This window comes from Elgaria multicarinata, chromosome 11, assembly GCF_023053635.1.
Source record: "Elgaria multicarinata webbii isolate HBS135686 ecotype San Diego chromosome 11, rElgMul1.1.pri, whole genome shotgun sequence".
Taxonomy (NCBI): Eukaryota; Metazoa; Chordata; class Lepidosauria; order Squamata; family Anguidae; genus Elgaria; species Elgaria multicarinata.
Window position 1 is genome coordinate 17,920,284 of NC_086181.1, and position 13,533 is coordinate 17,933,816.

Consider the following 13,533-nt stretch of genomic DNA (forward strand, 5'->3'; position numbering starts at 1 on the left):
ACTGCCTTGCGGCCGCCTCGGCTCCCCCGTCACGTGACTCGGGGAGGCAGCCATGGCGGCCGTGGGGGCTGCTGGAAGGCCCTTCCGCCTCCCTGCCCTGGTTTTCCTTCTCCTGCTCTGGTTGTCGCCGCCGCCGCTGCTCCTCCTCGCCCAGGCCGCCGGAGCCGGGAGCTGTCGAGGAGAGTCGGGCCTCAGGGTAAGCCCGTCGCGGAACGGCTGATTAAGTATACACGAGGGCCGAGTTGGGATTGGCTGTCGGGAAACCGGCTCATTAATATTAAGTGAGCAGGAAGAGCGGCCCACCAGATGGGAAGGTCACAGCCGCCTCCTGCAGTGGCTCCTTAGTGGCAGGCTTAGGTAGGCTGACCCTATGAAAAGGAGGACAGGGCTTCTCCAGCACTGTGTTGCTGCTAGAGGTTTGCGAGAGACTGTCTTGAACAGTTGCATAGAAATGGGAATTTCAGCTGGTGTCATTTGTATATATGGGGAACCTGGTGAAATTCCCTCTTCGTCACAACAGTTAAAGCTGCAGGAGCCCTGCCCTCTTTAGTAACTGGTCACTCTAGTATAGCTCCTGCAGCTTTAACTCTAAAGAGGAAATTTCCCCAGGTTCCCCATATATAAAAATGACACCTGCTGAAATTCCCTTTTCAATACAACTGTTAAGAGATACAGGAGCCCTGTCCTCCTTTTCATAGGGTCACCCTAGGCAGGCTGCAACTCTGCTCGTTGAAGGAATAATCGATATCCGTCAGGACTAGCAGCCATTGAGAGATGTGGAGGCTGTGACTCTGGGTTTCAGCCAGAACTCCAAAGGAGCTGTCCGAGGTGCTGAAAGTGGTTTGGGGAGAGAGTCCAGCACCTTGGATAGCTCCTTTAGAGTTCTGGCCAGTTCTGACTAAAAATCACAGCCCCACTGAAATTGGAGCTACCAGCCTCCACTGATGTCCCTCTATTCCAGCACTCTGTTCATACAGTGGCCAACCAGCTGTCAACCAGAGACCCACAAGCAAGACACAGTGCAATAGAAGCCTTCCACCCATGTTCCCCAGCAAGTGGTGTATATAGGCTTATTGCCTCTGATACTGGAGGTAGGCATAGCCATCAGCACTAGTAGCCATTGATAGCTTTCTCCTCCATGAATTTGCCTAACCTGCTCTTGAAGCCATCCAAGTTGGTGGCTGTCACCGCATCTTACAGCAGTGAGTTACATCGTTTAACTTTGTTCTATAGAAAGAAGTGCTTCCTTTTATCTGTCCTGAATCTCCTACTGTTCAGCTTCACTGGGTGTTCTTGAGTTCTAGGATTATAATTATCTGCTTTCGCCACACCATGCATCATATTGTATGCCTCTGACATCATTTTGTATGCCTCTGACACATCTCCCACACCCACCCTTCTATCATGTTTAGGCATCCTGACTTGATTTTATCTTGCAAACAAAAATTGGAGGATTTGTAAATACCCACCCTTCGAAACACAACCAAATAACCCAATTACTGCCTTTTGACTGTCCTGAATCTGCCACTATGCAGCTTCATTGAATGACCCTGGGTTCTGGTATTACTTCTGTCCTTTCCCACCACACATAATATTTATAGTGTGGGTGGAAGTCTCCTTGTTAATATACATGAAGAAGGGGAAATCATCAACATGGCCCCTGTGTCATTAATATTCATGAGCTGAGCCATCACTTAGAAACAAGGCAAAGGATGGTGCCTCAGAATACTAGGATCTGATGTTTTGGATGGGAGCAACCTTGGTAGGAGATGACAACAGAGGAGGCTGATACCCGAGAGCCACCATCATGTAGTGGTTAGAGCAGATTTCCCCAACCTGGTGCCCTCCAGATGTTTTGGCCTACAGAGACCCAGCATTTCTGACCATTGGCCATGCTGGCTGGGGTTGATGGGAAGTCTGCTCCACATGATTCCTCACTTGGCCATGAAGCTTACTGGGTGATCATGGGCTAGTTGCCATCTCTTTCAGCCCACTCTAACCTCAGAGGACTGTTGTAAGAGTAAAATAGGGTGGGCCGGTGAGGAGAAGCAGGCATGCTGCTTTGAACTCCTTGGAGGAAAGGTAGGATGCAATTGTAAAAAAAATACATTGCATGATCCTGTACACGTTTATTAGGAAATAAATCCTGAGTTCAAGGAAGCTTACACATACGCCCAACTAAGAATTGTACAGAATTGCAGCCTCCAGGTGTTCATAATTCAGTAGAGGTGTTTCCACCAAAAATTGCTTGCTATGGTCTTCCAAATCATTTTCAAAAGACTAACATTGCTTTTCTGGCCTTACAGATTTTTGTGCAACCTGGGAATTGTTTTGCACCTGGCACAGCCCAACCTATTTAAGTCTACATGATACTTTCTCTAACCTATTTAAAGATTATTGCATACTGGGGCTTTTAAATCTTGCCCTGTAATATCCTTGTCTCTTTTCCTATCAGCCCCTTTTCTTTTTGCTTAAAATCCATCCTCACTTCTTTCTGACACTTGCAATTGGTCCCACAAATTGAATTGTCTTACTATTACTTAACGTTACCTTTCACACCCAAAATGCACTTTCATATTTAAATGTTCAACAAAGCCAGATGTCATTCCTGTGCCCATATCTGCTTGGGCAACTCTCGCAAGACCCAGTAACATCAGCTCATTCACCAATCCTGATGGATGCCATCACCTGTCAACAGTGCCCTCTTCCGTCTACATAGGACAAATGGGTCAGCACAGCTGATGCAAATCTCACATTGACAGTGGCAACATTTACAAAGTAGTAGGAAAATATTTCAGTCACCCAGGACGCTGTGTTACCGGCCTCCAAGTCACTAGCTACAAAAAGACTTCAATGTGAAATTGCTGAGCAAGATTTTGTCACCAAAGTTGATTCAATTTTTAGGTCTTGAGAAAGACCAGAGCTGCTCCTCCCACAATTCATGTTAAATGAATATAGCCAATCTAGGAAAACCATATTCTCTCTCGTTACTCTTGCTGTAACTCGTCACTACTTATCTTGCATACATTTTAGCTTTACATAGAAAAGGCACAGATTCAACATTTCATACCCTTCCCATTTTGTTTACAGTTTTTCTCTCTTGCTGTGTATGAACTGCACCACTATTCCTTGCTTACAATGTAAGATGTTAGGTGTTCCACCTGTTTAATAAGGACACAGGGGGTGAGGGTGGTATGGGGCAGAAGTGGGGACAGCGGACGATGAGGGCAGAAACCAAGAGGGAATATTGGGATTTGTCTGTGATCCACCTCTGTTGCTTCCAGCCAGGTGAGGCCCGTGACTCTGAGGCCTGTGGGCTGAGTCTGCAGCTGGAGCATTCGTTTGAGTTGGGTAAGTATTTGTGGGGAGCGTGTGGGGTGGGGAGGGGCAAAGGGGGTTCGAAGCCTTAATCGGACAACACAGCCAGGGTGAGTGAGCATGTGAGAAGGGGTTGTGGCACTGGTGGGGGGGCATCCCCAACCTACGTGTATTCAGATGAGTTGCACGGAGCCTATAGATGTAACATGCAAACAGTTTCCCAATGGGAAAGGGACAAGCCTCTGTGCGTACACACTTGCATGCAAATATACAACTGAATGCATGTGGTGAGGGCTTCCCTACCTCCCGTGTTCCTTCACCCTGGACATTTAGCCTGATATTTAGGCTTCCATATAGGAGGAGAATTATCATGAGATTCCCGGTTCACGCAAGGTGTGTTTTGTTTGGTTTTGCCTCTCTGAAATGCACCTTTGGATTTTGTCATTTTTCTCTGGTGCATCAGGTAGGGTTGGGTGGTATGTAATTGCACTTAACGTAAGATGGGAACATAAGAACAGCCCTGCTGGATCAGGCCTGAGGCCTGGCTAGTCCAGCATCCTCTTTCCCATGGTGGCCAATCAGATGCCTCTGGGGAGTCCACAAGCAGGACCTACCTGCACCAGGGCTGGGCACAAAGTAGATCCGAGATGCTTTGCACTTCAGTTCCTAGCATTCCTGACCATTGCTCATGCTGACAGCAGCTTCTGAGACTTGAGGTCCACAATATCTGGAGATATACCTTCTGGCCACCCATGACCTAGGCTACACCCAGACCCGATTTGCACATAATGGCGGCAAATCATGGGTTAATGAACCCACGATATTTCCCGCAGCATTTGCTGGGTGCGTCCCGCTGCTTGGCCTCCAAAAAGCAGAAGATTCCTTTTTAAATGTTATTTTAAAACATCCTTCTGTTATAACCTTATTTGAGGTCTCTACGGAGTTTGCTCGGCACTCCCCAAACTGGTGCACTCCAGATACGTTAGACTACAACCCCCAGCATCTCCGGGATGATGGGAGTTGTAGTCCAAAACATCTGGAGGGCATTGAGGCTGGCTGGGGAATGCTGGCAGTTGTAGGACTTATTTCTGTCTAAACGTGCATAGAATTGCACCTTAAGACCCTTCTGCTTTGTATCTGCTCTTGTGTTGCGCCAGAGGGCTGGATTGTGTAGTGGGCAAAGTAAAGTGTGACATGTGGGTGCCTTCTAACTCTGAGATGATGGCGAGGAAAGGGTCAGGGAAGTGTTCCCTGGCTTGTCTGGGGAGAGACGAACTATTTTGGATCACAAGAGGGAAGTGAAGTGGGAGTCGGGACTCCTGGAATCTCTGGGCAGACACTTGGGCCTTGCCGGTTTCACAGGCTGCGATCCTAACTAGGCTTCTGCATATGGAAAGGCTTCTTCTGTTCACGGATGAGGGCCAAGATCCAGCAGAGGATCTCACCAGTGGAAGGGCAGGGGAGATGATTTTTGTCAATTCCCCCTTCCCTTCTCCTGCAGAGGAGGAGATTTGTGGGGTGTGGGGAAGGGACTGCAGAGAGAAGGAGGGATAGAGGAGACACCCCCTTTTCCTGACGGGAGCATCCCATGAGCAGAAGCCCACTTGGAGGATGCTCATGCCAACAGCGCCGAACTCAGATCCCGGCTATAGTATGCAAGTGGGGATTGGGTAAGACCAGGTTCCAGGACTCTCCTGGGTTTTCTGTCTCCCACAGATGACAGCATCCGATTCAAAAAGCGGGGCACCCTCCAGTGGAATATGGGCCCTGAGCCCAGCCTCTCACTAAACCAGAAGCAATTAACTGAGGAGGAGCGTAACAAACTCAGGGTGAGTACAGGTGCAGGGGGAGGTGCCTGGGCTTTGCCTGTGGAGAGAAAAGCAGGCCCAGTTAGTTAGGGAATGGGGGGCATTTTGGAAGAGGGCAACATCCTTCTGGGTGTGTGTGTGCAAGTCACGGGGAAAGTTGCAGGCTAACCTCGCCTGCTGTTAACCCATATGGATGCTTGCTGTGATGCTGGGTGAGTAGCGTGTGCTGTTTGATCTACCCTGCTAGCTGTTAGCAGGGCCATGTGTCTGTGAGCTTTGGAATGTGTTATGTTAGCATCCTGATAACTTGTCGACGAGGGATGATACCATCTGACTGTGATAACGCTTCAATTTCTTAAATCCTAAGAATTTAAGAAATCCTATGAGTGGGACATGTACAATGTACAATTTAATTGTTTATTTATGTGTACTTTTAATTATCTTTTTTTATATATTATTATATTTATTGCCCCGTCTTACCTTGCTGACCCTGGGAATATTATTGTGCTTACACTGCTGTTCTGTTTTGCTGGTCTTGTGACCGTAATAAATTATTCTTCTATCCTGAGAAGCTTTAATTTTTTTAAAAAAAAATTCAGAGCAAGTTCCTAGCTCTCTTGATTGAAGACAGAAGCCTGGAAATAATTCCCTTCCTCTCTCATTCTCCCTTCATCTTTTTTTAAAAAATCCAAAAATTTGACTCTAAAATGGCTTTCTCTAACCTGGTGCCCTCCAGATATTTTGTACTGTAATTCCCACTACCCCGTGCCATTAGCCACGTTCACTGGGGCTGATGCTAGTTGTAGTCCCAAACATCTGGAGGGTCCCAGGATTGAGGGAGGTTGGTTTAAATCCTGATGGAAACAAAATAAACAATGTAAAGCTAAACTAATGCATTCTAAGGTCACTGGATTTTGATTTGCACATTCTGATTATGGCTCTGTGGTGTGGAGTGAAGGATGTCCTCTTTTTTTTCTACCCGTGTCCTTTCTCTCTCTCCGAACCCCAGGAGGTGGCCACAGAGGGAGGGCTGTACCGTGTGCGGATCCCGAAATGGCCCCTGGGGAGCACAGAAGAGAGTGGAGCTGAATACGTCACTTCTTTTGTCAGGGCGGTGAGTATCCTTTGCCTCTCCCAGGAAAGCCTTCTTCAGCTCTCAGCAGGGATCCTCCCTTTCAGCCTGCCTAGAGTATGGTTAGAACAGAGATGGGGAACCTCTGGCCTGCAGAGGTTGCACATCTGCCCTGTGGAGCCTCTTTGGGCTCCTCCAGGGGACAGGGCTTGGCAGCTCAGAGATAACAGCGATGTGGGTGACTGTGGGAGACTCGGATGATGCCAGGAGCAGCCATGTTCATTTTCTCCCATTCTCCTTTTCTGACTGGGGCGGGGGAAGAGAAAAATTGTGAGGAAACCTTGACCTGGATCCTCAGATAAGCTAGTGTAACAAAGTTCATGGAAGGGTAACTTCCCATGCCCCCTTTCCATACTGTTCAGGAGGCCTACATGATCCTCCGGAGAGGCTTTTGGGATGGCAGCACTGGGGGCTGCAGGAGGAAGGGAGGGGGTGGGAAACGCCTTCCGTGAACTTCATTAAGTTGACTTACCTGATGATTCAATCCACTGTAAATGGGACTTTTGATATAGGGTCTAAGAGGTATCGTCTCTCCGAAACCTCTTAGAAAACTGGTTCCATGGCTGCCTACCTGTTATGTCCCAAATCCTGGAGTCCATAAGCTAATCAAACCTCAGATCAGGGGTGGGCAACTTGTGGTCCTCCAGATGTTTGGCCTCTCTCCCTTTCTGCATTAGCTGCTGGCTGGGGCTGATGGGAGTTGTAGCCCAACAGCATCTTGGGGGGGGGGGCAACAAGTCGCTTACGCCTACTTTAGATGTTGTGTTGTGTGTGTGTGTGTGTGTGTGTGTGTCTTTGCAGGGTGGGACGTTCATGAGATTCCCCCAAGGATCCTTTATCGCATGATATAATAGTGATAACTATTATAATTCAACTCTCCAAGTAACTGTATATTATAAATATTCAATGCAAGCACGGTTTTAAAGAGCTACATGCTAAAAACACACACAAACCTCATTCCCTACCTGCTAAGAACCCCCCCCCCACACACACACCATTACTAAATAAAAAGGCTCCATGATGCTTCCCAAAGACGCAAATCCCAGAAGAAAGGAGCTCTTTATTTGCAGGCACAGCTACCAAGAACACGCCTCTGCAGGCACTTGGATCTTGACCACTATTCTCCTCTAACCCAGCCTTCCTCAACCAGCCACCCTCCAGATGTGTTGGTTGACACTTCCATCAGCCCCAGCCTTGGGGAAGGCTGCTCTCATTGGTTAGAAACTGCCCTGGAATGCAGGAAGACAGCGGCCAAGTTCAAAAATGCTTCAGTCCCCAGACAGGCTTGCCACCCCGACAGCTTCGGCTGAAAGTTGAGGAGGCAGGTTGGTGGGCCGACGTGTGCACATCTTTTCGCCCAGGATAAGTTCGAACCTTCTTTCCTTCCTTCCTTCCTTCCTTCCTTCCTTCCTTCCTTCCTTCCCTGCTCTGCAGTGCTCAATGGTGGAGTCCCATCTGTCCGACAGGCTGACGGTCCACACGGACATCGCTGGGAACATCATCGGCCTCTCCGTGGTCACCGTGCCTGGCTCCTGCAATGGGGCTGAGGTGGAGGACGTGGACCTCGAGCTGTTCAATACCACTGCCCTTCTCCAGCAGCCCATCCCAGCGGCTGTGTGAGTTTTTGTATGCGGGGTGTGTGTGAATCATTGGGCTCTCGTTAGGGATGGGCAGGTCTGTCGCTCTCGCTCTCATCAAGGCTCTCATTTTTCCACCATCAAGCCCATCACGTCCTGGTTGGGTTTTTTCACCCAGAGATTTGTGCATATTTTTGTGTGCACATTTCCCAAATGGGCACGTTTTCCCATTGTCCTCCTTTTTGGATGTGCGCACCCGTTTTTCAAACGTGCGCAATGTCACAGAAGACATCTCTTTTAAATTTCACAGAACGAACTGTAATTTCTGAAATATATGGAGTTTTGACTGCACATTTGTGTTTGGGAATGTGCTTGGTTCTGGGAGTTACAGATAGGGTAAACCCATTTTTAAAACCCAACAGAGTGAGTTTCTCAATGGGCCTGTTCAGACGACATGCTAAGCCATGGTTAGGCCTCTAACCCTTTTGCAGCAAATGGTGAGTGTCTTTAGACCGTGGTTATGTAGCCACCATGGTTAAGAATGGTTCACACGACATGCGAAGCCATGATGTTTAGCTCAAAATGCTTATTCACCATGGCTTAGTGTGTCGTCTGAACAGAGTCATAATCTCTAGTTTTGGTTGTCATGCAGCGTGTAATTAATCTGTAGAACCCGCTGCCGTGAGATGAGATGGCTGCTGTCTTAGATGGCTTTAAAAGGGGGGTTAGCCAAGTTCATGGAGGGTACGTCTAATTTCGGCTGCTGATCATGATGGCTCTATGGAACCTCCAGGTTTTAGAGGCATTGTGCTGGGGAGCAGCAGTGGGAGAGGGTTTGTTGCAGGGGTGTTGAACCTCAAGTCCATGGGTTAAATCCCAATCTGGCCCTCTGAGGTTCTCCAGATGGCCACCCCCCCACCCCCAATAGCCAACCAGTTGGTGGGGTCCCTGTTTTTGTGCATTTCCCTCCCCCCCATTCCAAAAGGTGAGATGCCTCTTCTAAAGCTTAGTTACTGGCAGTTGAAGCTATAAACGACAATATGCTGGTTTTTTTTGGTATTTTGGCTCTGCCCACCACTGGAATGCAGCCCCCAAGAGGTTCTTCGGCATCAGATTTGGCCCTTGGACTCAAAGAGGTTCAACTCTCCAGATTTATTGCCTTCATGTCCTCCTTGTGGGCTTCCAGAGGCCTCTGGTTGGCCACCGTGGAGAAACTGGAAACTGGCCTAGATGGGCCTTGGTCTGATCCATTAGGGCTGCTCTTAAATTCTTATAGGAGCTGAGAGGGGGCGGGGGCAGGAACTGAGGATTCTGGATTGTCATGGAAGGGAACTATTAAATTAGAGTCACATTTTTGGAGAATTTGAAAGATGTAGGAAACACAGATTTATAATGAATGGGGTTGAGACGTCCAGATTTTTGGGTTCTCTGTGTGAAGGACTAGGAGCTGGACAATGGAAGTTTTTCTGGTAGGAGAGGATGTGCTTGTGAGTTAAGAGACAGGAAGTAGGAATCCTCTGCCAGGGATTGGGAATGAGGCCATTTTCCCCCTAGGACTCAAAATATTCATTCACTTCTTATTCCCATGGGAGAAATTGCAAAACGCCACTTGAAGCAGCCTTCTCCAGGCTGGTGGCATCCTGATGCTTTGTCCCACAACTCCCAATATGCTTGAATATTGATGTTTGCCCTGTCCTGGACGGGGTTGCACTCTCCTTAAAGGATCGGGTCCGTAGTTTGGGGGTGCTCTTGGATCCAGAACTGTCACTTGAGGCACAGGTGAACTCAGTGGCAAAGAGCACCTTTTATCAGCTTAGGTTGATATACCAACTACGCTCTTATCTGGACAGAGATAGCCTAGCTACAGTTATCCATGCTCTGATAACCTCTCGTTTGGATTACTGCAATGCATTATACATGGGGCTGCCTTTGAAAACGGTCCGAAAGCTTCAGCTGGTACAAAACAGGGCTGCCCGTTTACTAACAGGGACTGGCCGGCGAGATCACATTACGCCAGTCCTTTTCCAGCTTCATTGGCTGCCAGTCCAGGTCCGGGCCCGATTCAAAGTGCTGATATTGACATTTAAAGCCCTAAACGGTTTGGGGCCAGGTTATTTGAAAGAACGCCTCCTCCCATATGTACCTGCCCGGACCTTAAGATCATCTTCAGGGGCCCTCCTCCGTGAGCCCCTGCCGAAGGAAGTGAGGCAGGTGGCTACTAGGAGGAGGGCTTTCTCCGCTGTGGCACCCCAGTTGTGGAATGAGCTCCCCAGAGAGGTCCGCCTGGCGCCTACACTGTACTGCTTTCATCGCCAGCTGAAGACCTTTTTATTCTCCCAGTATTTTAACACTTAATTTTAACTTAAATTTAAATTTTACTGTTTTAACGCTGTATTTTAATCTTATATCAATTTTGCTGCCTGGTTTTTATTCTGGTTGTGCTTTTTATATTGTATTGTGTATTTGTGCTTTTAACCTGTTCATTGTCTTACTACGATTTTAATTTTTGAGAACCACCCAGAGAGCTTCGGCTATTGGGCCATATAAAAATGAAATAAATAAATAAATAAATAAATAAATAAATTGAATATGCTGGGTGGGGTGATGGGAGTTGATGCCCAAAACAACTGGAGGGCACCAGGGTGGGGAATGCTTACTTAGAACATGATGGCGATGATGATGTCATCCATGTGGAAGACAGGGTATATGTTGTACATATCACGTGTTGCCATAAAATGCCATTTAATTCTACTGCCAGTCTGAGGCTTTGCACCTGTCTCTCTTTTGGCTTTGTAAGAGGACGTTTTCCAGTGTTGTTGCTGATGGCCTTTTTCTTTCTCATCCCCCCCACAGCCCGGAGACAGCTGCATTTATTGAACGCATGGAACAAGAGCAGGCACAGAAGGCCAAGAATCCCCAGGAGCAGAAATCCTTCTTTGCCAAATATGTAAGTGATGGGGTGGGGTGGGGAAGGCAAGTAGACTTCTCCTGTCTCCTCCATGCCCCACCCCTCCTGGAGGTAAACAACAACAAAATTAATATAAGCTCCTGAGCTAGCCTGCTGGCTTGACTCTGAATCTGGTTCAGCTCCTGGTGGGGGTGGAGTGAGATCATTGCTCCCCGCCCCCGTCTGATCTCTGTTCTCCCCGATCCCTGCAGTGGCATTTAATCCTGGGCGGGGCACTGCTTCTCCTAGTGACCAGCTCTGGAGCAGCCCCTCAGGAGCCGGGACGTCAGCCCTGAGCAAAAGTAAAGCCACACCCAACTCTTCCTGCTTCCAGCTTTCTTGGCACACCTCTTGTTCAGCATGGACTCCTTCAGTGCTTTCATTCTCTCCGCCTCTCCCCCCCCCACACGCAATTTCTCTTTGGAGGGGAAGGAAGCCTCCTCTCCTCTCTGAGACTTTTCCATGAGTCTCACGCACACCCTCTGTGTCACGATTGGGGGTGCACAACACGGCTGCCTCCTAACGCCAACCGTTAAGCTGTGTGCTGATTGGCCCAACAGGCCAGAGCGCCATTTTCTTGTCCTCAACACAGTGCATTCTGGGAGCGGCCAAAGCCCTGAAGATCATTGCTCTTCGAGAGCTGGTTTCCCTAAAGTGCCTTTGTTTCCCCACTGTCTTCCCTGCGTGAGGTGACGATGCCCCTCCTCTCCTGCTGGTTGGGTGAAACGCTCGTGGGGTGGGTGGGGGGAAGCGGGGCTTCTTTTGTGGAAACTGAGCCAGGTGCACCCCCTCTTCCGTTTCGTCCTGCCCATCTCCTCATTCCCAGCATGGTAAAATGAGACTCCCCACCCCCTCTTTCTGGTGGCAGGTCTGCTCTTGGGCACCACCCTTTCCCCGCCATTGGCTGTCACTGAGGCGAGATCAGCTGCAATCTGTGGTGATGGGAGTCTTGTGATTGGGGTTTAAAGGAGGGGGGACGCTGCCTGTGGGCAGGCAGGCAGGGGGACACACTGCCTGAAACGGAGGTTGCTTTCCAGCCAGGCCTCCTCGGAAGCAGAGGGACGACTGCTGAGGGGGATTGGGACCTGAGAAATGCTGTGGCCATTGCCCAGCAGGAGAAGGTGGGGAAGAGACGGACCTTTGCGTAGAAGAGGGTCTTTTTTTCTTCTGTAACGCTCTCTCTTTCTCCCTCTCTTTTTCTCCAACAGTGGATGTACATTATTCCCATCGTGCTTTTCCTAATGATGTCCGGAGCACCTGATGCAGGGGGGCAAGGCGGGGGCAACGGGGGCAGTGCTGGGGGAGGGGGGCGATGAAGGGAGCATGTCTTTCCTATGTTGGGGGAAAGGGGGGGTCATGTAAATAAATATTACCGGAGGAAAAATGGCCCCTCTCCTAGTTTGACTTGTGGGAACAGAGCTAACTGTTGGACACGATGGCCTTATAGGCCCCTTCCGCTTTGCATTTGGGTTAATAGCGAGACAAGAGAGAGCTGCTGAAACCTGAGGGGTGCGTGTGGAGGGCGCGCGCTTGTCCCGCTCAAAATCCAGGGTGGATTCATCCCCAAATAACCGCAAGACGGTACAAGTGTCTGTGCCTTCCTGAACCACATCCTCTTCGTTGGAGAGACTCAAGTTCTGCTTCCAAGATTTAGAATTCCACATGGTAATATGACCTGGACCCTTAGTATAGCCACACCCTCCAGATGACGTGGACTACATCTCCCATCATACCAGGCCAGCATGTAGTCCAACACATCTGGAGGGCATGAGGTTGGGGAAGGTGGTCTTAATAGAAAATGCCCATGTTTCTAGGATTTTGTCTCATCTTCCCTATGAAAAATAAGGGCTAGCAACTTGATCTTAAAAAGAAAAAGGTTGAAATTGTCCCTGATATTCTTTAACTGGATCTGTTCCTTGCTCTGGAGGAGAGGCTGAAAACTGTGGGGGACCTTTAAGCTTGGAAAAGGGCTGATGTGGGTGGTGTGGTGCAGGGAAGGGATGTCAAATCAAGAAGTTACAGCTGCTTTTCCTGATAACATTGAAGACAAAGGCAATTGCTGACAGTAGGCTCAAAGCAACCTGGCGGAGATGCATTCCCTTTATGCCGGGTGCCACGGCTCGCTCTATGGAACTTTATATGTCAGTGTGTGGAGGCCAAGACGTCTCCCCACCCCACCCCGCCCCCAGCTAATGCCTGGCCTCCTATTTGCAAGTTGCCCTCACGGCAAAGAAAGGCCTAGAATGCAGCTTGTGTTCCCTTGAGATTGGTGCAAGCAGAAACGGGAAGATCTCTCACAGAACGTATATTGAGAGCGGGTCTTGGATGGTGCTGGTTGCAGGCCAGAGCAGAGAGTCCAGCGAGAGAACCAGCCATTGGCAAACTTGTTGCAGCGGATGGATGGCTGAGGATGATGGGAATTGTGGTCCAACACATATGGAGGGTGCCAAGTTGAGGAAGGCTGGTCCTGGAGCTTTACCCAGCCTGACTTTGACAAGCAGCCACTGAGGGTCCACTCCATTCCCTGTGAGGAAGCCCCCAGCCCTGGGCTGGCTGTTCTAACCTCTGCAAGAAGGTCCGTTCTGCCGGCTGCCCAAGCAGATAGGTGAGTGGAGGTAACACAAGCCAGGTTTGCAATGCTTTGGGCTCCATCTCCAAGGTGACCCACTACGTGCTCCGGTGCCCCACAAGGACCATGCCGTATTTCCAACCCACCCACCCGGGGGTTGTGTTGTGCAAACCCAGTGAGCA

At 49.2% G+C, this 13,533-nt stretch overlaps 1 protein-coding gene across 2 annotated transcripts; it reads left to right on the top strand.

The window, feature by feature from the left end:
* Window positions 1–36: 36 nt before the first annotated feature.
* EMC10 (ER membrane protein complex subunit 10) lies at window positions 37–12,098 on the top strand. 2 transcript variants are annotated; one of them, XM_063137325.1, is made up of 7 exons: window positions 37–196; window positions 3,285–3,351; window positions 5,035–5,147; window positions 6,136–6,240; window positions 7,693–7,874; window positions 10,689–10,782; window positions 11,991–12,098. In XM_063137325.1, the coding sequence occupies exons 1-7, from the start codon at window positions 53–55 to the stop codon at window positions 12,096–12,098; spliced, it is 813 nt and encodes a 270-aa protein (XP_062993395.1). In that variant the 5' UTR covers window positions 37–52. The 2 variants fall into 2 exon arrangements, with proteins under 2 accessions (XP_062993395.1, XP_062993396.1); XM_063137326.1 differs by lacking the exon at window positions 11,991–12,098 and adding an exon at window positions 10,995–11,166.
* Window positions 12,099–13,533: the final 1,435 nt, after the last annotated feature.

Excerpts from the sequence above, each read along its gene's own strand:
- EMC10 (XM_063137325.1), top strand. The coding sequence starts at position 53 with ATGGCGGCCGTGGGGGCTGCTGGAAGGCCCTTCCGCCTCCCTGCCCTG. Across the intron at positions 197-3,284 it reads GAGGAGAGTCGGGCCTCAGG|CCAGGTGAGGCCCGTGACTC; the intron begins GTAAGCCCGTCG and ends TGTTGCTTCCAG. Across the intron at positions 3,352-5,034 it reads GGAGCATTCGTTTGAGTTGG|ATGACAGCATCCGATTCAAA; the intron begins GTAAGTATTTGT and ends TGTCTCCCACAG.